Source organism: Microtus pennsylvanicus, chromosome X (assembly GCF_037038515.1).
Source record: "Microtus pennsylvanicus isolate mMicPen1 chromosome X, mMicPen1.hap1, whole genome shotgun sequence".
Lineage (NCBI taxonomy): Eukaryota > Metazoa > Chordata > Mammalia > Rodentia > Cricetidae > Microtus > Microtus pennsylvanicus.
The window spans coordinates 129,061,564-129,085,568 of NC_134601.1; the positions used below are offsets into that span (position 1 = coordinate 129,061,564).

General features: G+C 42.4%; 1 protein-coding gene across 9 annotated transcripts in view; it reads left to right on the forward strand.

Annotated features, from left to right (window-relative positions):
* Nucleotides 1-24,005, forward strand: part of Vcf2 (VCP nuclear cofactor family member 2) — a 192,354-nt gene that overhangs the window by 14,950 nt on the left and 153,399 nt on the right. Inside the window, exon 1 of one of the 9 annotated variants that reach the window (XM_075956827.1) lies at nucleotides 10,224-10,273. The exons of the other annotated variants lie outside the window; for them this stretch is intronic. Coding sequence (XP_075812942.1) covers nucleotides 10,263-10,273 — 11 coding nt within the window. The 5' untranslated portion in view covers nucleotides 10,224-10,262. Of the gene's footprint in view, nucleotides 1-10,223; nucleotides 10,274-24,005 lie in introns of those variants that run through there. 9 annotated transcript variants of the gene reach the window in all.

A 24,005-nucleotide genomic window follows, 5' to 3' on the forward strand; every position in this document is an offset into this window, starting at 1 on the left:
TCAGGGTCCTAGCTGGGGACATCCCCGTGGACGCCTGGGAACCCCTCTAGAGTTAAGCTTTTTCCCAACAACAAAATGGCTCCCTTAATTAAGATATCTTCTTTCCTGCTCCCATATCCATCCTTCCTCCCTCTCAACCATCCCACACCCCCAAGCTCTCCCAACACTCCTCTTCTCCCTTCTCGCTATCCCTCTCCCCTTCCCCTTCCCCGACCCTCACCCCCATGCTCCTAACTTTTGCCTTGGAGCTTGTATGCTTCCAATTTCCAGGAGGATCTATATATGTTTTTCTTTGGGTTCACCTTATTACTTAACTTCTCTAGGATTGCGAACTATAGGCCCAATGTCTTTTGTTTATGGTTAGAATCCACTACTGAGTGAGTACATACCATATGCATATTTTTGGGTCTGGGTTATTATCTCACTCAGGATAGGAAAATACCAGTTTTAGAAGCAGTGTTAGCCATTAGCTGCTGAGTACGAGAGGCCCAGAGATTTTTCTGTGTGGAAAAGATTTTGTCTACTTGTCTTGGCAGGATGAGCAGATCAGTTCCCCCGGTGAAGCATCCAGAATGTTGGATGGGTAAAAGGCCCCTTTTTTTTGCTTCTGTGTGAGTGGCTTTGCTAAACCCAGAGGCAAGGTAAAAGGTCTTCTGTCTTCTTGGAGGAGCCAAAGGGTGCTGCAAAAGCTGGCATGTCTCTGTGTTAGAAGCTCTATTATTGTTAAAATGCCATAATCTCAGATCTATAAAGGCATTTGAGAACTAGGTATAATTACCTTGTTATTTTATTTTATTTTTTACTTTATAAATAATACCAATTAAAATTTCCACTTCCTCCCCTCCTCCCACTTCCCCCCCTCTTCCCTATACATGCTCCCCCACCCCCTCCAGCCCTAAGAGAGGGCAAGGCACCCTGCCCTGTGGAACATCCAAGGTCCTCCCTGCCTAAACCCAGGCTTAGGAAGGTAGGCATCCAAATAGAATAGGATCCCAAAAATGAAGTACATACATGATGTAGGTGGGTCTTCTATCTATCTGTTGTTTCATTGGTTAATTAATAAAGAAAATTGCTTGGCCCAATAGGTAAGAACATAGGTGGGTGGAATAGACAGAACAGAGTGCTGGGAAGAAGGGAAGTAAGGCAGACACGATGAAGATCTGACCCAAGATGGACGTAGGCTAGAATCTTCCCAGTAAGCCACCACCTCGTGATGCTACACACATTAGTAGAAATGGGTTAATCAAGATGTGGGAATTAGCCGATAAGAGACTAGAACTAACGGGCCAGGCAGTGTTTAAAATAATACAATTTGTATGTTGTTATTTCGGGTATAAAGCTAGCCATGTGGGAGCTGGGCAGGATGAAAAGCAGGCCTGCCTGCAGCTCCTTCTACACATACAGTAGAGACGAATCCCAGTGCCATTATCATTGGCCCCTCAGTCTGCCCCAACTGTCAAACACATTCAGAGGGTCCAGTTTGATCCCATGGTCATTCGTTCCCAGTCCAGCTGGAATTGGTGAGCTCCCATTAGCTCAGGAACACTGTCTCAGTGGGTGGATCAACCCATCGTGGTCCTGACTTCCTTGCTCATCTTCTCCCTCCTTCGGCTCTTCAACTGAACCTTGGGAGCTCAGTCCAGTGCTCCAATGTGGGTCTCTGTCTCACTTTCTTGGTAGCAGCAATTTCTTGGGTCTGCTCTGCTTGCTAGAGGCAAGCAAACGCTCTCATCTAAGAGAGGCTTCCTGACTCAGCTTTAGCTGAAAAACCCTGCAGCTATTTTAAGAGGTCTTGCCACGAAACACTTAAACGGTATTGATGAAAAGCTGAATGCATACTTTTTGGTTTTCAGTCATAGCAGGAAAAAAGCTGCGCTGTTTTAAAATGCCAGGTTTCTGGCCTGTCCTGCCAGGGCAAACTCTGACTCTTTCAGGCAGGTGATCCGACTACAGAGCTTTTGAGTGTGGTTTTTGAGTACAATGCTGCAGCTTGCTTGCTGGCAGGGACCTTGAAACACTATAGATTGTGGCAATAAAAATGGCTCCAGCAAGTACCTCTGCCCTGAGGCTGGAAAGCTGGGGCATGGGTTGGATTTAGCCATCAAAGCCATGGCTTTAATCCTCTCCTTAGTCACATGTACTTAGAGAAAGAGAGATATACAGTAAAGAGAGATTCAAAGGCTAAGACAACCTCTAAATGGTTTACAGTGTGTTAAAAAATATATGCAGCCTAAAAGTTAAAGTTCTTAAAGTAAAACACAAAAAAAGAGTAGTTGGGTGTGGTAGTACACACCTTTAATCCCAACACTTGGGAGGGAGAGGTAGATTGACCTATGTGACTTCAAGGGGCAGAGGTAGATTGACCTCTGTGACTTCAAGGTGTGGTAGCACACACTTTTAATCCCAGCACTGAGGAGGCAGAGACAGGTGGACCTCTGTGAGATCAAGGACAGCCTGGTCTACAGAGTTATTCCAGGGCAAAGATATACAGAGAACCTGTCTCAAAAAATAAAAGTAAAAATAAACGAAATAGAGGTTAAAATAAAGCTGCACAAAGATGGAAAATACACAGAGAATCTTGATACTGTATGCTATTATGGTCTCTTTGAATTGTTTGAATGCTGAGGAAGGAGCAACAACTGCTAAAAGATATTTGTTTATAAATGCTACTGAACTAATCCCAGACAGATACTTTGAAAATAAGTTGACTTCAAAATTTGGATCTAAGGTTATGATGCTTTGGAAAAGTTCTTCTTTTGTTTCCACAGAGGATGAGAATCTGTGGATTGCCTCTATCCCAATATGGTATGATAGACCACGTCCTCCTGAAAGGTTGCTGTGAACACCCTTAGGAAATTACTTCACCCAACAGGTTAGACCATGAAAGACTTAATTAACAGCGCCCCTATACACCAGGAAGAAGCTTGGAGAGAAATAACTATGTCCATATTCCCAGATATTGTTTATAAATGTTCTTTTACATTTAAAGGGGGATATGATATAGATATGAATAATTTGCATTGGTATGGATTTCAAGGACAATTTTGTTATATGTATGTGTATTTCTGATCTTGATTAAGGTATTGTGATTATGTAGTTCATTTAAAAATGTAATGTATAATTAGGAAATATAAGTTGTTAATGTATAATCATCAATATTGTCAAGCTTGTAGTTATGTTAGATTTTCTAGATATGTAGAGATATATTTCAGTTAGATAGGCATTCTTCATATCTTTCAAAGACTACAGAATATGGCATTTAATGTTTTAATAACTTAGGGCTTTTCATGACAATGAGACACATCTGCTCCTGGCAGCAACAATCTACTTCAAGAGGAAGATGGGCATTGAAGAGGCTCCTGTGGAGTTTGATAGCCATTTGGGCAAGAAGCTGCACTTGCCTGATTGTTCTGTAAACTGGACACAGAGAACCCTCAGAGAGAGGACTGCTGAACTAGCCTAAAGTTGAGATGGTCTTTTGGGGTTCCTGATTCATGGAAGAGTCAGCGAGACATTCTGTAGGACACAACAGATAGTGACTGAACTGACTTTGAATTTTCCTGCTTTATGGAAATGTCTGCTGGATACCATGGGCCTGAAGGCTGAAGATGGATTCCCACCAGCAATGGATGAGTGTACCCCTTACTCCACAACCTCTCCAGCAAAGGCTATCATTGGTGTTTTTGATTTTAGCCATTCTGATAGGTGTAAGATGGTATCTCAAAGTTGTTTTGATTTGCATTTCCCTGATCGCTAAGGAGGTTAAGCATGACCTTAAGTGTCTTTTGGTCATTTGAATTTCCTCTGTTTAGAATTCTCTGTTCAGTTCAGTGCCCCATTTTTTAATTGGGTTAATTAGCATTTTGAAGTCTAGTTTCTTGAGTTCTTTATATATTTTGGAGATCAGACCTTTGTCTGTTGCAGAGTTGGTGACGATCTTCTCGCAGTCAGTGGGTTGCCTTTTTGTCTTAGTGACAGTGTCCTTTGTTTTACAGAAGCTTCTCAGTTTCAGGAGGTCCCATTTATTCAATGTTGTCCTTAATGTCTGTGCTGCTGGGGTTATACGTAGGAAGTGATCTCCTGTGCCCATATGTTATAGGGTAATTCCCACTTTCTTTTCTATCAGGTTCAGTGTGTTGAGACTGATATTGAGGTCTTTAATCCATTTGGACTTGAGTTTTGTGCATGGTGATAGATATGGATCTATTTTCATTCTTCTGCAGGTTGACAACCAGTTCTGCTAGCACCATTTGTTGAAGATGCTCTCTTTCTTCCATTTTGTACTTTTAGCTCCTTTATCGAAAATTAGGTGTTCATAGGTTTGTGGGTTAAAATCCAGGTCTTCGGGCTGGAGAGATGGCTCAGTGATTAAGAGCACTGCCTGCTCTTCCAAAGGTCCTGAGTTCAATTCCCGGCAACCACATGGTGGCTCACAACCTGTAATGGGGTCTGGTGCCCTCTTCTGGTCTGCAGACATACACACAGACAGAATATTGTATACAGAATGAATAAATAAATAAATATTAAAAAAAATCCAGGTCTTCTACTCGATTCCATTGATCGACTTCTCTGTTTTTATGCCAATACCAAGCTGTTTTCAATACTAAAGCTCTGTAATAGAGTTTGAAGTCAGGGATGGTAATGCCTCCAGAAGTTCCTTTATTGTATAAGATTGTTTTGGCTATCCTCGGTTTTTTGTTTTTCCATATAAAATTGATTATTGTCCTCTCAAGATCTGTGAAGTATTTTGATGGGATTTTAATGGGGATCGCATTGAATCTATAAATTTTTCTCGGCAAAATTGCCATTTTTACTATGCTGATCCTCCCAATCCAAGAGCAAGGGAGATCCTTCCATTTTCTGGTATCCTCCTCAATTTCTTTCTTCAAAGACTTAAAGTTCTTGTCAAGTAGGTTTTTCACTTCCTTGGTTAGAGTTACCCCAAGATATTTTATGCTATTTGTGGCTATTGTGAAAGGTGATGCTTCTCCTATTTCCCTCTCTGCTTCCTTATCCTTTTGTGTATAGGAGGGCAACTGATTTTTTGGAGTTGATTTTGTATCCTGCCACATTACTAAAGGTGTTTATCAGCTGTAGGAGTTCTTTGGTGGAATTTTTTGGGCCGCTTATGTACACTATCATATCATCTGCAAATAACAGAAGTTTAACTTCTTCCTTTCCAATTCGAATCACCTTGATCCCCTTATATTGTCTTATTGCTATTGCTAGAACTTCAAGCATTATATTGAAGAGGTATGGAGAGAGTGGACAACCTTGTTGTGTTCCTGGTTTTAATGGGATGGCTGTGAGTTTCTCTCCATTTAATTTGATGTTAGCTGTCGGCTTGCTGTAAATAGCTTTTATTATATTTAGGTATGACCTTTGTATCCCTAATCTTTCCAAGACCTTTATCATAAAGGGATGTTGAATTTTATCCAATGCTTTTTCAGCATCTAATGAAATGATCTTATGGTTTTTCTCTTTCAGTTTATTCATATGATGGATTACATTGATAGATCTTCGGATGTTGAACCAGCCCTGCATCCCTGGGATGATGCCTACTTGATCATAATGGATAATTTTTCTAATGTGTTCTTTGATTCAGTTTGCCAGTAGTTTATTGAGGATTTTCTTCATTACCTCCATTTCATTCTTCAAGTCTTGAACCGTTTCCTTTACCTGTTTGTTTGCCTTTTATTGTTTCTCTTGGTTTTTTTGGGTATCTTTTGGAGATTTATTCATTTCCTCTACCTTTTTGTTTGTCATCTCTATATCTTTATGGCAGTTTTTCACCTCTTGTTTAAGGTCCTCTATTATTTTCATATAATTCAGTTTAAAGGCGATTTCTTCTATTTCTTCTGGAGTAGGGTGTACAATTCTTCTTATTTCGGGTTCCCTGGATTCTGGTGATGTCATGTTGCCTTTCAGGTCGTTGGAAGAATTCTTGCATTGGCGCCTGCCCATCTCTTCTTTCAAATGGAGCCAGGAGAGTGATGGAGGAAGGTCATTGGTTAAGTAATAAATAAACTGCTTGGCCCTCATAGGTTAAAACATAGGTGGGTGGAGTAAACAGAACAAAATACTGGGAGGAAGAGGAAGTAAGCTCAGAGAGACGCCATGCTCTCCCTCTGCCGGGTAGACATGATAGCTCTGCTCCCGGGCACATGCAATGAAGCTCCGACCCAGGATGGACATAGGCTAGAATCTTCCCGGTAAGCGTACCTAGCGGTGCTACACAAATGATTAGAAATGGGCTGAATTAATATGTGAGAATTAGCCAGCAAGGGCTAGAGCTAAAGGTCCAAGCAGTGTTTAAATGAATACAATTTGTGTGTTGTTATTTTGGGCATAAGCTAGCCAGGCGACGGGGGTGCTGGGGACGCAGCCCCGCCACTCTTACTACAACAGGAGAGGCCTGGTGTCTTGGTCCAGTCTTTGCTGTGACTGACTCTGGGTGGATCTCCTCAGTGTAGAAGCAGGAACCGTTCCCATCCAGATGGAACTCTTCATCACTGAAAAAGGGATGCCTTTATCCCAATGAGCCAAGGACAAAAGGAAGAACATGGGGGACAGGGCCTGGTCGAGTAGCACACAGGAGACCCTGCAGCACAAGCTGAAGGTGCCTGTGCTCTCTTGCAGGGGACCTTGAGGCCTGCCCGGTAGGCAGGTACTCACCGCTCTTGGTGGGCTGCCTTAGTGTAGCAGCGGGAAACTGTTCTTGAGCAAAGGACCTAGCAGACAGCAGGGCAGGCTTGAGGGGGGGACTGGGGGCTGGGTCGTGTGTAAGAAAGACAGCCCTGCAGCAGGAGCTGGAGGAGGGCGGTTTGTGCTCTCTTCCTAGACAGTCCGCCCCTGGATAGCACACACTTACCCGTCCAGATGGAACTCCTCATCACTGAAACAGGGATGCCTGGTAGCCCAATCCTTTCTTTTTTTTTTAAACAGGAAAAGTGGAAATAATTTAGGTGGGTCTTCTTTCTATGTGTTGCTTTCATTGGTTTATTAATAAAGAAATTGCTTGGCCTGATAAGTCAGAACATAGGTAGGTGGAAAAGACAGAACAGAATGCTGGGAGAAAGAAGGCAGTGAGGCTGATGCCATGATTCTTCCACCCGAGACAGATGTAGGCTAGAATCTTTCTGGTAAGCCACCACCTCGTGGTGCTACACAGATTATTAGAAATGGGTTAACAAGATGTGAGAGTTAGCCAATAAGAGGCTAGATATAATGGGCCAGGCAGTGTTTAAACGAATACAGTTTGTGTGTTGTTATTTCGGGTGTAAAGCTAGCCGTGCGGGAGCCAGGCAGGACAAAAAGCAGGCCTGTTCACTCCTCACTACACCCTGTCTTCTGGGAAGTCCAAGGCCCCCCCGTCCATCCAGGTCTAGGAAGGTTTACATCCAAACAGATCTGGCTCCCCAAAAGCCAGTACATGCAGTAGAATCAAAATCCAATGTCATTATCATCAGCTTTTCAGTCCGTCCTCATTGTCAGACCCATTCAGAGAGTCTGGTTTGATCACATGCTCGTTCAGACCCAGTCCAGCTATATTTGGTGAGCTCCCATTAGATCTGTTCCACTGTCTCCGTGGGTGGACACAACCCTCACAGTTCTTTCTCATGTTTTCCCTCCTTCTGCTCTTCATCTGGGCTTTGGGAGCTCAGTCCAGTGCTCCAGTGTGGGTCTCTGTCTCTATATCCATTCCTCGCCAGATGAAGCTTCTATAGTGATATGCAAGGTAATCATCAGTGTTGCTATGGGAGATGGCCAGTTCAGGCACCCTCTCCTCTTCTGCCCAAGGACCTAGCTGGGGAAATCCCCTTGGACACCTGGTAACCCCCCTAGAACCAAGACTCTTGCCAACCCTAAAATGGCTCCCTCAGTTAAGATATCTTCTTCCCTTCTCCCATATCAACCCTTCCTCCATGTCAATCATCCCATTCCCCCAAGCTCTCCCCAATCTTCTCCTTTGTCCTCTCTCCCCATCTCCCCTTCCGCCCAACCCACCCTTATCCCCCTGCACCCAACTTTTGCCCAGCGATCTTGTCTACTTCCAATATCCATGAGTATAAATATATGTTTTTCTTTGGGTTCACCTTCTTATTTAGCTTCTCTAGGATCATGAACTATACGTTCAATGTCCTTTGTTTATGTCTAGAATCCACTTATAAGTGAGTACATACCATATTCCTCCTTTTGGGTCTGGGTTATTTCACTCAGTAAATTGTTTTCTATTTTTATCCATTTGCCCACAAAATTCAAGATGTCATTGTTTTTTTACCGCTGAATAGAACTCTAAAGTTTATATGTGCCACACCTTCTTCATTCATTCTTCTGTTGAGTGGCACCTAGGTTTTTTTCCCATGTTCTGGCTATTACAAATAGTGCTGCTATGAACATAGTTGAACAAATGCTCTTGTAGTATGATAGGGCATCTCTTGGGTATATTCCCAAGAGTAGAATTGCTGGATCCTGACTCCCAGTTTTCCGAGAAAATGCCATCCTGATTACCAAAGTGTTTGCACAAGGTTGCATTCCCACCAATGGATGAGTGTTCCCCTTACTCCGCATCCTCTCCAGCATAGGCTATCATTGGTGTTTTTGATTGTAGTCATTCTGACAGGTGTAATATGGTATCTCAAAGTTGTTTTTATTTGCATTTTCCTGATAGCTTAGCATGACCTTAAGTGTCTTTTGGCCATTTGAACTTTTTTTGTTGACAATTCTCTTTTCAGTGCAGTACCCCATTTTTTAATTGGGTTAATTAGAGTTTTAATGTCTAGTTTCTTGAGTTCTTTATATATTTTGGAGATCAGACCTGTGTCTGATGTGGGGTTGCTGAAGATCTTCCATTTAGTAGGTTTCCTTTTTTGTCTTAGTGACAGTGTCCTTTGCCTTACAGAAGCTCTCAGTTTCTGGAGGTCCCATTTATTCATTGTTGCTCTTATTGTCTATGCTACTGGGATTATACATAGGAAGTGGTCTCCTGTGCCCATATGTTGCAGACTACTTCCCACTTTCTCTTCTATCAGGTTCAGTGTGGTCAGATTTATATTGAGGTCTTTAATCCATTTGGACTTGAATTTTGTGCGTGGTGATAGATATGGATCTATTTTCATTCTTCTATAGGTTGACATCCAGTTATGCCAGCATCATTTGTTAAAGATTCTTTCTTCCATTGCATAATTTTAGCTCCTTTGTCGAAAATCAGGTGTACATAGGTTTGCGGGTTAATATCCGGGTCTTAGATTCGATTCCATTGGTCAACATCTCGGTTTTTATGCCAATACCAAGCTGTTTTCATTATTGTAGCTCTGTAATAGAGTTTGAAGTCAGGGATGGTAATGACTCTGGAAATACTTTTATTGTATAGGTTTTTTTTTTTTTTGCTATCCTTGGTTTTCTGTTTTTCCATATAAAGTTCATTATTGTTCTTTCAAGCTCTGTGAAGAATTTTATTGGGATTTTGATGGGGACTGCATTGAATATATAGATTGCTTTTGGTAGAATTGCCATTTTTACTATGTTGATCTTCCCAATCCAAGAGCATGGGAGATCCTTCCATTTTCTGGTGTCCTCTTCAATTTCTTTCTTCAAAGACTTAAAGTTCTTGTCAAATAGATCTTTCACTTCCTTGATTAGTGTCACCTCAAGATACTTTATGTTATTTGTGGCTATTATGAAAGGTGATGCTTCTCTGATTTCCCTCTCTGCTTCTCTATCCTTTGTTTATAGGAGGGCTACTGATATTTTTGAGTTGATCTTGTATCCTGCCACATTACTAAAGGTGTTTATCAGCTGTAGGAGTTCTTTGGTAGAGTTTTTGTGGTCGCTTATGTACATTATCATATCATCTGCAAATAATGAAAGTTTGATATCTTTCTTTCCAATTCGAATCCCCTTGTTCTTATGTTGTCTTATTCTTATTGCTAAAACTACAAGCACTATTGAAGAGTTATCAAGAGAGTGGACAGCCTTGTCATGTTCCTGATTTTAGTGGAATGGCTTTGAGTTTCTCTCCATTTAATTTGATGTTAGCTGTCCTCTTGTTGTATATTGCTTTTATTATATTTAGTCATGAACCTTGTATCCCTAATCTCTCCAAGACCTTTATCATAAAGGGGTGTCAATTTTGTCAAATGCTTTTTCAGCATCTAATGAAATGATCATATCTTTTTTTCTTTCAGTTTATTTATATGATGGATTACATTGATAGATTTGCATATGTTGAACCAGCCCTGCATCTCTGGGATAAAGCCTACATGATCGTAATGTATAATTTTTTTGATGTGTTCTTGGATTCTGTTTGCCAGTATTTTATTGAGAATTTTTGCGTCGAAGTTCATGAGTGAGATTGGCCTGTAATTTTCTTTTTCGGTTGAGTCTTTGTGTGGTTTTGGTATTGGGGTAACTGTAGCTCCCTAAAAGGAGTTTGTCATTGAGTCTTCTGTTTCCATTTTGTGAAATACATTAAGAGTATAGGTATTAGCTCTTCTTGGAAGTTCTGGTAGAATTCTGCATTGAAACCATCTGGTCCTGGGTTTTTTTTGGTAGGGAGGTTTTTGATGACAGCTTCTAATTCCTCACGACTTACAGGTCTATTTCGATTATTCACCTGTTCTTGATTTAATTTTAGTATATGGTACTATCTAAAAAAATGTCCATTTCTTTTACATTTCCAATTTTGTGGCATACAGGCTTTTGTAGTAAGACCTAATTATTCTCTGAATTTCCCCTGTGTCTGTGTATGTCCCCCGTTTCATTTCTGATCTTCAATCTTGTTGATTTTCTCCAAGAACCAGATTTATGTTTCATTGATTCTTTGGATTGTTTTCTGTCTTTCTGTTTTGTTGATTTCAGCCTCAGTTTGATTATTTACAGTCTTCTACTCCTCCTGGGTGAGTCTGCTTCTTTTTTTCCCTAGAGCTTTCAGGTGTGCTCTTGATTGTCTTATGTGTGCTTTCTCTGTTTTCTTTATGTGGGCACTTAGTGCTTTGAACTTTTCTCTTAGCACTGCTTTCATAGTTTCCCATAGGTTTGTGTATGTTGTGTCTTTATTTTCATTGAATTCAAGGAAGACTTTAATTTCTTTTTTTCTTTCTTCCTTGACCAAGGGGTGATTCAGTATTTGACTGTTCAGTTTCCATGAGTTTTTATGCTTTATGGGGTTAGAAGTGTTGTTGAATTCTAACTGTATTCCATAGTGACCTGATAGTACAAAGGTGGTTACTACAATTTCTTTGTATCTATGGATGTTTGCTTGTTTGCTTTGTTACCAATTATGTGATTAATTTTTGAGAAGGTTCCATGGGATGCTGAGAAGAAGGTATATTCTTTTCTGTTTGGCTAGAATGTTTGGCTGTTAAGTTCATTTGGTTCATTACATCTGCTAATTCTCTTATTTCTCTGTTAAAGTTTATGTTTGGTTGACCTGTCCATTGGTGAGAGAGGACTGTTAAAATCTCCTACTATTAGAGTATGGGGATTGATGTATGCTTTGAGTTCAAGTAATGTTTCTTCTACATATGTGGGTACTTTTATATTATGGGCATAGATATTCAGGGTTGAGACTTCCTCCTGATGAATTGTTCTTGTTATGAGAATAAAGTGTCCTTCATCTCTTTTGATTGATATTAGGTTGAAATTAATTTTCTTAGATATTAATATAGTCACACCCACTTTTTTCTTTGGTCCATTTGATTGGAAAATCTTTTACTAACCCTTTACTCTGAGGCAGTGTCTGCCTTTGAGGTTGAGGTGTGTTTATTGTAAACAGCATATTGTTGGATCCTGTTTTCATATCCATTCTCTTAGTTTGTGCCTTTTTAAAAGGTGAATTGAGTACATTGATTTTAAGTGATATTATTGACCAGTGGTTGCTAACTCTGGTTATTTTTTCTGGTGGTAGTGTGTGTGTGTTTTTCCCTTCTTTGAGTTGTGCTGGTGGAGGGTTCTTAGATGCTTGTGTTATTATGGGTGTTATTAGCTTCCTTGGTTTGTGGTTTTTCTTCCAGTATTTTCTCTCAGTCTGCGTTTGTGGCTATGTATTTTTCAAATCTGTTTTTGTCCTGGAATATCTTGTTTTTTCATCGATGGTGAATGCAGGCTTTGCTGTATATAGTAGTCTGGGCTTGTATCCATGGTCTCCTAATTTCTTCAGCACATCTATCCAAGACCTTCTGGCTTTCATGGTTTCCATAGAGAAGCCAGGTGTAAGTCTGATAGGTTTACCTTCATATGTTACCCAGATTTTTCATCTACAGTCTTCCCTTCGGTTCTGTTTCCTTCATTTCCTCCATTTCATTCTTCAAGTCTTGAACTGTTTCCATTACCTGTTTGGTTGCTTTATCTTTGTTTTCTTGGGTATCTGTTATTCTTAAAATATGGGGGTTCCCCCCGCCTGGCGGGCTCACGGAGCAGCAGCAAGCTCAGGCGGGTCCCCAGCGGTGCTGGGCGCTGGCTCCAGGGTCCGGCACCTGAGCCGTGGCAAAGTTCCCATCAGTGGGAGGCCACGCGGCAGAATTCCCAATGCGCAGTGGTTGTGAGCAGACCCATGGACACAGAAAGTAGCCATAAATGCATTTATTGAGGAAGAGAGGGAGAGAGAGAAGAGATGAATGGAGAGAAAAGAGATAAAAGGAGAGAGAGACAGAGAGAATGTGTGCACACGCCAAGGAAGCAGAAAAGGAAGGGGCAAGATGGCGGAGGGCAGGTCAGAGGTAATGGGAGTGGGCGTGGCTTGTCCCTTAAAGCGACAGGAAAGCACAACATTATCTTTGAGAGATTTGCTCATTTCTTCTACCTTTTTGTTTGTCTTCTCCATTTCTTTACAGAAGTTTTTCGCATCCTGTTTAAAGCCTCTATTATTTGTATAATGTTATGTTTAAAGTAGATTTCTTCTACTTCTTCTGGAATAGGGTTTTCAAGTCTTTTTGTTGCGTGATCTCTGGATTCTGGTGTTGTCATGTTGCCTTTCAGGTTGTTGGAAGAATTCTTGCATTGGCGCCTGCCCATCTCTTCCTTCAAATGCAGCCAGGAGAGTCTTGGCATCTTGGTCCAATCTATGCTGTGACTGACTCTGGGTGGATCTCCTCAGTGCAGGAGGAGAAACTCTTTCTGGGCCAAGGACCGGCCTGCATGGTTGTCTTCATCACAGGGACCAGGGATTCCTGGAGGTCCAAGGACCCCACAGGCAAAAGTGCGAACTTGAGGGGAGTGGAGGGTCCTGTGAAATCAAGAAGCCCCTGCAGCAGGAGCTGGAGGTGCCCTGCACTCCCCTCCGGCTGGGTGGACACACACTCACCCCTCTGGGTGGATAGCCTCAGTGCAGGAGCAGGAACTGTTTTGGGGTACTTTTATATTAGGGACATAGATATTCAGGATTGAGACTTCATCTTGATGAATTCTTCCTGTTATTTGTATAAAGTGTCCTTCTCTATCTCTTTTGATTGATTTTAGTTTGAAATCAATTTTTGTAGATTATAGGATAGCCACACCTGTTTGTTTCTTAGGTTTGCTTTATTGGAAAACCTTTTCTCAGCCCTTTTCTCTGAGGTAGTGTCTTCCTTTGAGGTTAAGTTGTGTTTCTTGTAAACAGCAGAATGATGGATTCTGTTTTTGTATCTATTCTCTTAACCTGTGTTTTTTTATAGGTGAATTGAGTCCATTGATTTTAAGTGATATTATTGACCAGTGGTTGTTAACTCTGGTTATTTTTGGTGGTAGTTTTTGTGTGTTTCTTTTCTTTGAGTTGTCTTGGTGGAGGGTTATTAGATGTCTGTGCTATTGTGAGTATTGTTGGCTTCCTTGGTTTGAGGTTTTCTTTCTAGTACTTTCTGTAAGGCTGTTGTGTGGATATGTATTGTTTAAATCTGTTTTTCATGGAATATATTGTTTTCTCCTTCAATGGTGAAAGAAACCTTTGCTGTGTATAGTAGTCTGGACTTGTTTGCATTGTCTCTTATTGTCGGCAGCACATCTATCCAAGACCCTCTGGCTTTCATGGTTTCCCATTGAAAAGTCAGGTATAATTCTTATAGGTTTACTTGACCTTTTTCTTTTGCAGTTCTTTAAATTCTTTATTCTGTATGTTTGTGTTTTGATTATTATATGGTGAGGGGATTTTTTTTTGATCCAGACTGTTTGGTGTTCTGTAAGTGTCTTGTACCTTCATAGGAATAGCCTTCCTTAGTTTGGGAAAGTTTTCTTCTATAATTTTGTTGAATATATTTTTGGGGCCTTTGAGCTGTAATTCTTCTCCTTCTACCCCTGTTATTCTTTTTTTAAATTTTTTTTTCTTTTCAAGATTTATTTATTTATTATGTATACAGTATTCTCCGTACTCTGCCTGCAGGCCAGAAGAGGGCACCAGATCTCATTGCAGATGGTTGTGAGCCACCATGTGGTTGCTGGGAATTGAACTCAGGACCTTTGGAAGAGTAGGCGGTGCTCTTAACCACTGAGCCATCTCTCCAGCCCCTATCCCTGTTATTCTTATGTTTGGGCTTTTCATGCTGTCCCTGATTTCCTGGATGTTTTGTGTTATGAATTTGTTTGATTTGATGTTTCCTTTGATTAGTGCATGTATTTTTTCTATAGTATCTTCAGCACCTGAGAGTCTTTCTTCTATCTTTTGTGTTCTGTTGGTTATACTTGTCTCTGTAGTTTCTGTTAGTTTACCCAGATTTTCCATATCCAGCCTTCCCTCAGTTTGTGTTTTCTTTATTACCTCCATTTCTGTCTTTATGTCTTGAGCTGTTTCCTTTACCCGTTTGATTGATTTTTCTTGGTTTTCTTGGGTATCTTTGGGGGATTTATTAATTTATTCTTTTTGTGTGTCTTCTCTTCCATTTCTAAGGGAGTTTTTCACTTCCTGTTTAAAGGTCTCCATCATTTTCATAAGGTTATGTTTAAAGTCCTTTTCTTCTACTTCTTCAGTGTTAGAATGTTCAAGTCTTCTTCTTGCATGTTCGCTGGATTCTGGAGTTACCATGTTGCATTTCAGGATGTTGGAGGAATTCTTGCATTGTCACCTACCCATGTCTTCCTTCAAATGTGGCCAGCAGAGCCTAGCGTCTTGACCAATCTTTGCTGTGGCTGACTGAGTACTTCGGAGTTTTTCTTGGTCTGCCTTTTCATAGGTCCCCTCAGCACTGGAGCAGGCTGTGTTTGAGGATTCCAAGAACCTCACAGGTGAAAGCTGGCTTGGGGACAGTGTGGGTTGGCTGAAACCCCAGCAGCGGGGCACTCCCTAGAAAAGCTAGGGAGTTATGGAGTGGCCCCTATGTTCTGGCCTACTGGTAAGGTCATGGAAATTGGGGTGTCTGCTGTCCAGGCTTGTTGCACTGAGTCACCTCTCAGATCCTCTCAGCACTGATGCAGGCTGTGTTTCAGGGTTCTAAGGACTCTCTAGACAAAAGGGCAGGCTTGGGGGCAGGGTGAGATGGGGCAAAGAAAGCCAGTAGCAGGAACACACCTCGCTGGATGGCCAGAGAAGCTTAGAGAATTAGGGGGAGGGCTGGAATCTTTTCCCCTGGGAAGGTCCCAGAGAGTGGGACTTCCAGCTGTCTAGCTGTGTGGCCACTGACTCATCTCTCTGCTCCCCTCAGCATGGGAGCAGGGTCTCTTGGAGAGTTCCAAGGACCTTGCAGATGCAAAGGTGGGCTTGGGGTTCAGGGTGGGATGGGAGAAAGAAGGCCCAGAGGCAGGAAAACTCCCCGTTGGCTCTTTGGTCCCCTCAGCCTTGAAGCAGGCTGTGATGGGGGTTCCAAGGACCTCACAGACGGGCTTGGGGGCAGGGTGGGATGGGGTAATGAAAGCCAACAGCAGGAACACACCCTGCTGGATGGCCAGAAAAGCTTAGGGAATTGGGGGGAGGGGCTGGATCCTGCCCCCCTGGAAGATTCCAGAGAGTGGGACTTCCAGCTGTCTAGCCCTGTAGCCACCGACTCGTACCTTGTTATTTTAAACTGGGCGTATAAGCTAAATTTAGATTTATCCAATTAATTATAATTTATTTATTAATGCTAGTAGATACAAGAATATTAAAAGGAGTATTTTAGTAAATCAAAGAATCTTAAAATGAACACACATCACATAGAAACATTTATAAAGTTACACACATAGGCAGGGGGCAAAAGCAGAAAAGCACAGAGGCGATCCCATTGAGGACCAGACCAGCAAATTCTGCAAGAGGGAACAGAAACATAAGGACGAACCATTTATACAGTTTTAAAGTGGAAGGACAAGGGAACAAAGAAAAATGGATCCTTTGTAGAGAGAATCAAAACAGCTAGACGGGGAGGGGCCCAGATAAGGACCTGTGTTGATGCAGGCTAGTGAAACTGATGGGCAAGTGCAGCTCCATGAACAGGCCTCATCTTTATTGTCCTTAGCCAATGAAAAAGGAGGCAGGTTTAGATCCCCACATCCGGAATGGGAGCTGGCTGCTCTTTTGAGCGTGCTGTGGTGCTGGAGTGATGTGGATGGGAAGTAGGGTCAGGAGAAGGTGCTAATAGGGGATTGGCCATTTTTCTGGGCATGTGGCTAATATTAGAGCCTCATAGGCTACAGAGGGGCGGAAGTGGAGGGGGTTAGGACAAAGTGCTGGTGGGGAACTGGCTGCTCCTTTTGGCCTCGCAGTGGTGGAGCCCTGCAAGCTTTAGATCTTCAAACTTGCTGTGCTTTTAGGTGCATGGCATTGGATCTCTGCAGGCTGTAGATCTTCCGGGTGCACAGTGGCAGAGTGCTTCGGAGGCTTCAGAGGGGCAGAAGTGTGTGTGTGGGGGGGGAGGGAGCAAAATGCTGACAATGAATCAACAGAGAGAGGCAGATATAGGGGGACGAGAGCATGCATTTTTTAAAAACGGGCTTTTGGAGCATTGGTAATTTAGGTTAGGTAGTCCCAATTTTAAAGGATTTTTTGTAAAAAAGGCTGCCAAAGGGCATTTAGAATCAGCTTGAAATTGCAAGAAACCCTTTGAAGTACATGCCTGAGTGACTCAAGTGTGTCACAGCGTGTCCACCAAAACAATTCTTTTTTTTCTTTCTTTTTTTAAATATTTATTTTATTTTATTTATTATGTATACAATATTCTGTCTGTGTGTATGCCTGCAGACCTCTTTACAGATGGTTGTGAGCCACCATGTGGTTGCCGGGAATTGAACTCAGGACCTTTGGAAGAGCAGGCAATGCTCTTAACCACTGAGCCATCTCTCCAGCCCCCACCAAAACAATTCTTGAGCCAAAGACAGGGCTGTTAAAATTGAATGACCAGTGTCCTGGATCAATCATAATTCACCTCAGCGAAAGTGTCTGACTTTTGCCACATGTTAAGGTTTCTGGCGCGGGGCCGCGGCTTCATCAGAGAACCCGAAAAATGAACTTACCTGGAGCCGATCCTGCAATCTTGCCTGGTGGTATCCTGGCCAGTGGGATACGAACAGGGGTCCCTGATAAACCTAGGGGAGAGGAATGGAAGAGCAAGAGACACGAGAAACTACAGCAAGCCAGTATTTCTGATCAGCCGCCGTTTATTATTTTCTCTGAAGCTGTTACATAGCAAACGGGCAAGAAGCGGGGGGGGGGGGGGGGGGGGGGCACACGTGTCAGGTCTGCTGGAATTCAGGCCTGGAGTCGTCCCTAGCTGATAAGTAAATACTGAGGGTCTGTGATTGTCTCCACTGGCACACAGAAATTCAATCAAGCCAAATTAAACTGAATTAAAATGCCCATGAATTAAATGCAGCACTCTGGGGTGGTCGAGAGCATGGCAGGGGAGACAGAATACCTAGGAGCACATGCAAAACCCGGGACCACGTATTCCTCCTCTGGGTGCCCACTTAAATACCCCGTGGGAGGGGTCCTGTCCCCTGACATGCTGGATTTGGAGTCCAGACCAATGCAACTCCCAGGCCAGGGTGCTGGGATGAATGCCAGGGGCTGGGGTAAGGCCCCCAACTTAAACATTGGGTATATACACAAGGAATGCCAATCATACCACAAGGACATGTGCTCAGTTATGTTCATGGCAGAATTATTTTTCATAGCCAGAATCTGGAAACAACCTAAATGGTCCTCTTTACACGGATGATAAATGGGCTGAGAAAGAAATCAGAGAAACAGCACCCTTCACAGTAGCCACAAATAACATAAAATATCTTGGAGTAACTCTAACCAAACAAGTGGAAGACCTGTATGACAAGAACTTTAAATCTTTGAAGAAAGAAATTGAAGAAGACACCAGAAAATGGAAAGATCTCCCTTGCTCTTGGGTAGGTGGAATTAACATAGTAAAAATGACAATCTCACCAAAAGCAATCTACAGGTTTAATGCAATGCCCATCAGAATTTCAGCAAAATTGTTCACAGACCTCGGAAGAAGAACACTTAACTTTTTATGGAGAACCAAAATATTTAGGATAGCCAAAACAATCCTGTACAATAAAGGAACTTCTGGAGGCATCATAATCCCTGACTTCAAATTCAGAGCTACAGGTACTGAAAACAGCCTGGTATTGGCATAAGAACAGACAGGAGGACCAATGGAACTGATAGCAATCCATACATTTATGAACACCAGATTTTTTACAAACAAGCAAAAAACGTACAACAGAAAAAAGAAAGCATATTTAACTTGCTTATTTATATTTTCACAACCACTTGACTGGCCTGAAGCTGCAGTTCCCTGAGGCTACTTTTTTGCAACTTGACTGTAAGGTCAGGCTAGGCTTGCTAGTTGAAGCTGGGCCTCAAGCTGCAGGTGTGTGTGGGGGAAGCCATGCTCTGTCTGCTGCTTGGCTGTCCCGCCTGGGTACTTGGATCTACTCATTGGTTCCCTCATTGCCTGCTCTGCCTGGGCAGGGCCCATTTAAAAGTGCCAACAGAGGCCATTGTTATAGGCAGCTAATAAATTTACAGGTGCTCAGGTGTCCCCATTGTAGCGGCTCTGAGACTGCAGTGTGATATCACAAGCTCAGGTGGGTATAGCAGTGCCGATTCTTACTATCCTTGCTTTTTTATTTTAAATCTTGTGACCATGAAATTAGGAGAATTCCTGAATCCTTTCCTCTGTTTAAAGCCATAGATTTATCCATAAAGGCTCCTTGGCTCATGGTTCATATAGCTTCTGAGCATTTCTATTGACTGACCCTGGGTGCTGGAGGTAAAGGTAGCCTTTAAACTTTTCTGTCTTTCCTGGCCCCACTGCACAGCCCAGGCCAGACTCTGCTGGCTACAGCGCGCTTGTGTGGACTATCCCAGTCTCAGCGGTAACCCAGGCCATTTTTGTGTCCCACATTCCCTTTGCTCTTCTACTTGTTTAGCAGCTACAGAGGCTGTTGCTCAGTGAACAAATCTTGCAGGGGAAGGTGGGACCTCACTTTGACCTCCTTGACACCCGGAGCCACCCGAAGGCTGCAGCGGATAAGCTGCCAGCACAGGCGAACTCTCAATATCTCTGCCTTTGTTTCTGCTCCACTTCAGCTCCTCTAGCTATCAAAATACATCCAAGCAACTGTATAGATAGTTGAATACTATTTCCTTGTCCCATATTTACAACTATTTACAGTTTTACTCCCGATTTTCCCCCTGCCTTTCTCATTCCTTTTTTATTATCTTCTATTTATTTGAGTGCTCATTACTCACCTTGCCACCTGTGGTCAATTTTTTCACAGGGTTCCTCACCACCTCCCTTGTACGCCTGGCCACACTTCTGTGCTTTTGGGGGTTTGCCAGTCAGCGGCGCCATATGTAGAGGACTGGCCTTGACAAAATCACCTCTTGAGTAGGGTAACATGAGTAGGGACATAGGAATAGAAAAATTATATGAAGACACATAAAAATAATAAGACAGAAAACACGAGACAGTATTGGGAGGGTATTTCAGGAATCAATCAGACCCAGGATTCACCGGGGTTTATTTTTCCACAGCTTTTATACCCAATGTAAACTGTGGGAGAAGGTAACAAAAGACTTCATTACTATGACACAAAAGATTTAACTCATACAGTCAACTCTGAGAGAGCCAATCAACAGCATTCTGTTGACTAGGTTATACAAGGTACCCCAAGTTATGCTTACTGAGTCAAGTACACTAAAGATAGCTCTTCCCCAGGTGACCTCATAGTTACAATGGAAGGAGCTGAAGTACATTTGCATATCCTGAACACCCACCATCAGGATGGCACAGAGCTATCTTAACTTCAAAAGGGCTAGGCAGTTACCTCCTGAGTTAGAAGGTGCCATTAAGCCTGTTAGTCCCCAGACTCTCTGGCAGTCAGTCAAGGTGAAAATGGGCCTGCATTTTTCGGCCTCCATACAGCTCCCAGTTCTCTTTTTTCTTCTCTTTTTTTTCTTTTTTTTTTCAAGGCAGGGTTTCTCTGTGTTATAGCCCTGACTGTCCTGGAAATTGTTCTATAGACCAGACTGGCCTCGACCTCACAGAGATCCACCTGCCTCTGCCTCCTGAGTGATGGAATTACAGGCTCTTGCCACCATTGCCCAGCCCAGCTATTTTTCTAAACTAACTGTGAAGGTGAATACTTCCGGGACTCTTAAAAATGTGTATTATTTATGTGTAAATGTGTGTGCCTGAATGTATGTGAACCTTGTGCATGCAGTTCCTCTAGAAGCAAGAAGAGGGTATTGAATCTCATAGAACTGGCGTTATGAACAACTGTGGGGCACTTCCTATGGGTACTAGGTACTGAAACTGAGTCCTTTGGAAGACCAACAAGTGCTTTTAACACTGAGCTATCTCTCTAGCCCTGGACTCTTAATATTTATTTTCCTTATAATCATTGAATTTATGGTAATATAGCCCAGTTAGACCTTGTCCTATAATCTCAATTGATAAATAAGCTCCTTGAACATGTACATTATTGTAGTAATAAGGGCAGCGGGGCTGCATCCCCAGCACCCCGGCTGCCTGGCCAGCTTATGCCCGAAATAACAACACACAAACTGTATTCATTTAATCACTGCTTGGCCCATTTCTAACTAGCCTCTTCTAGGCTAATTCTCACATATTAATTTAGCCCATTTCTAATCATCTGTGTAGCGCCCCTACGTGCGCTTACCGGGAAGATTCCAGCCTCTGTCCATCCTGGGTCGGAGCTTCATAGCGTGCCTCTGCCCAGGAGCTGGGAGCATGGCGGCTCTCTGAGGCGTCTGCTCCCGAGAGGAGAGCTGTGGAGTCTGAGCTCACTTCCTCTTCCTCCCAGTGTTCTGTTCTGTTCACTCCTCCCACCTATCTTCTAACCAATGAGGGCCAAGCAGTTTCTTTTTATTTAACCAATGACCTTCCTCCATCACATTATTTTAAATCCTCCCCCCATGAGGAAAGCAGAGTGACAGCTGTAGAAATTGTCCTCTTTATCGGAGTAGGTGGAAAGTCCAAGAGTTGCTGGGGGTGGGATGCTGAGAGCAAGGAAGAGATTCTGCTACTGTCCAAGAAAGAGGTGGGTGTGAGAGGGAGGAAGAGAAAAAGCTGATGCTTTAGCCTCCAAGTGAGGCTGGCACCTTTCGGGGCAGACTTCTGTAGTAATGTTCTTTCAAGGTGTTCTTTCATTTATTTTCAGCTAGAACGTTATGATATAAGCTGAGCCTGCCCAGAGAGAAGCATTCCTGCTCATCTCTTTAATCTCTTTTAGATATGTGCTCTATGACTTTAAGCTGAACATTCTTAGGAATGGATCCAACCCTATAGGGACATGTATAGAATCCCTGAATAAAGTCACCATGCTTCTTTGTTCCCAGGAGAGCAATGCTCTGAAAATAGCCCTTGTGCTCCCACTGCATGTTGCAGGTAATAAGTCTTTCTTCACTCTTACATTTTGGTTTTGCTTATTTTAACCATTGGGAATCCTTTTGTATTCATTAACAATGGAATTCTTGGCTGGCTCCATTCACCAGTTGTCCTATCGTTTCCACATTAAAGGGGTTATCAGTTTTGCAGAGACCAGCATAAATTCTACCTCTTTTTCATGTCCATTGACTTCATTGTTATCATGAAGAGGCCTAACTGCCCCCTTGAGTCTGTAGGAGTTTACAAAGTCTGCTGAAACCATTTTCTTATACCTGTACTCCATCATTAATCTCTTGCTCTAAAATGGCATTTTATCTCTTTTGGTATATTATTTTGAAAGGTCTGACTATGCAGGCAAGTTGGACTGGAAGTCTGATTACCCTGATAGTTTCTCTAGAGCTGTAATTTTGAGCTTTTGCCATCGAGTCCAGTCCAATAGTTAATTTCTTTTGTAGTCATTTTGGAATACATAGACAAGATAGAAAGGAAAAATAACTGTGGCTCAGCTACTCACACATCTCTTTTAAGAGGTCCCACTTACATCACATTAATTTTTCTGTATTTGAGATAATATATTGCTCCATGCTGAATTCTGAAGTTGTTTAGTTTATTATTAGGTAATTCAGTATATTTTGTTTAAACCCAGAATCCCAATAGTTCAACATATCTGTATCTACCATAAAATGCTTAAAATTTCCTCCATTGTTTCTAAAATAGAAAAAATTATGCTACTGGTGTAGCAGAAACTTGAAGTAGTAAAGTTGATGCTATATAATTTATTTATTTTATATCCCTCCCTTCTTTATTCCCATTCTCTCCCACCACCTCCCTTCTACCCCCTCCATGCACTCCTCACTTTCTGTTCAGAAAAGGGCAGGCCTCCCGTGAGTATCAACAAAGCATGACACATCAAGTTGCAGTAAGACTAAATACCTCCCCATGTATTAAGTCTGGGCAAGGTAACCCAATGTGACGAGTAGGGTCCTAAGAGCCAGCAAAAGAGTTAGAGACAGCCCCTGCTCTCACTGTTAGGAATCCCACAAGTAGATGAATCTACACAGCTGTCACATATATGTAGAGGGTTTAGATTGGTCCCACGTAGCCTCACTGGTTATTGGTTCAGACTTCTGTTAGCTTCTATGAACCCAAGTTAGTTGTTTCTGTGGGTTTCTTGTGGTATCCTTGACCCCTCTGGCTCATACAATCCTTCCTCTCCCTCTTCCGCAGGATTCTTTGAGTTCAGCCTAATGTTTGACTGTGGGTCTCTGCATCTGTTTCTATCAGTTGCTGTGTGAAGCCTCTCTGAAGACAATTGGGCTACACACCAATCTATGAGTATAGCAGAATACTGTTAGGCATCACTGTGTTGATTTTTTTCCCCAATCGTGTTTAGTTTTATCCTAGGTCTCTGGGACACTCAGTCTCTGGGTCTTGGCACTCCAGGCAGTGTCAGGGGTGGGCTGACTCTTGTGGCATGGGTCTGAGACTGGACCAGTCATTGGTTGGGCACTCCCATAATCTCTGTGTCACCCTTACCCCAGCACATCCTGTAGGCAGGACAAACTATAGGTTGCAGGTTGTGTGTCTGGCTTGGTGTCCCAGTCTCTCCACTGGAAGTCTTGCCTGGTCACAGGAGATGGCCAGTTCAGGCTACCTGTCTACTATTTCTAGGAGTCTTAGCTGAGGTTAACCTTGTAAATTCCTGGGTGTTTCCTTTGCATCAGGTTTCTGTCTGACCCTGAAATACACCCCCTTTGCAGTCATTTCTTTCAATACTTTCCCCTCCATCCATGCCCCCAATCTGATTCCCCATGTTCCCACCCCACCCACCCCAAGTATACCCATGAGATCTATTCTATTTCCTTTTCTGAGGGATTTCCTGAGTTCCTCTTTGAGCCCTCCTTGTTCTCTAGCCTCTCTGGGTCTGTGAATTGTAGCATGGTTATCCTCTATTTTACAGCTAATAGCCATTTTATAAGTGAGTACATACCATGTTTAGCTTTCCTGGTCTGAGTTACCTCATTTAGGATAATTTTTTTCTAGTTCCATCTCTTTGCCTGCAAATTTCATGATGTTGTTGTTTTTAACAGCTGAGTAACACTCAGTTGTGTAAATGTACTGCATTTTCTTTATCCATTCTTTGGTTGAAGTACATCTAGGTTGTTTCCAGGTTCTGGCTATTTCAACATAATTGAGTAA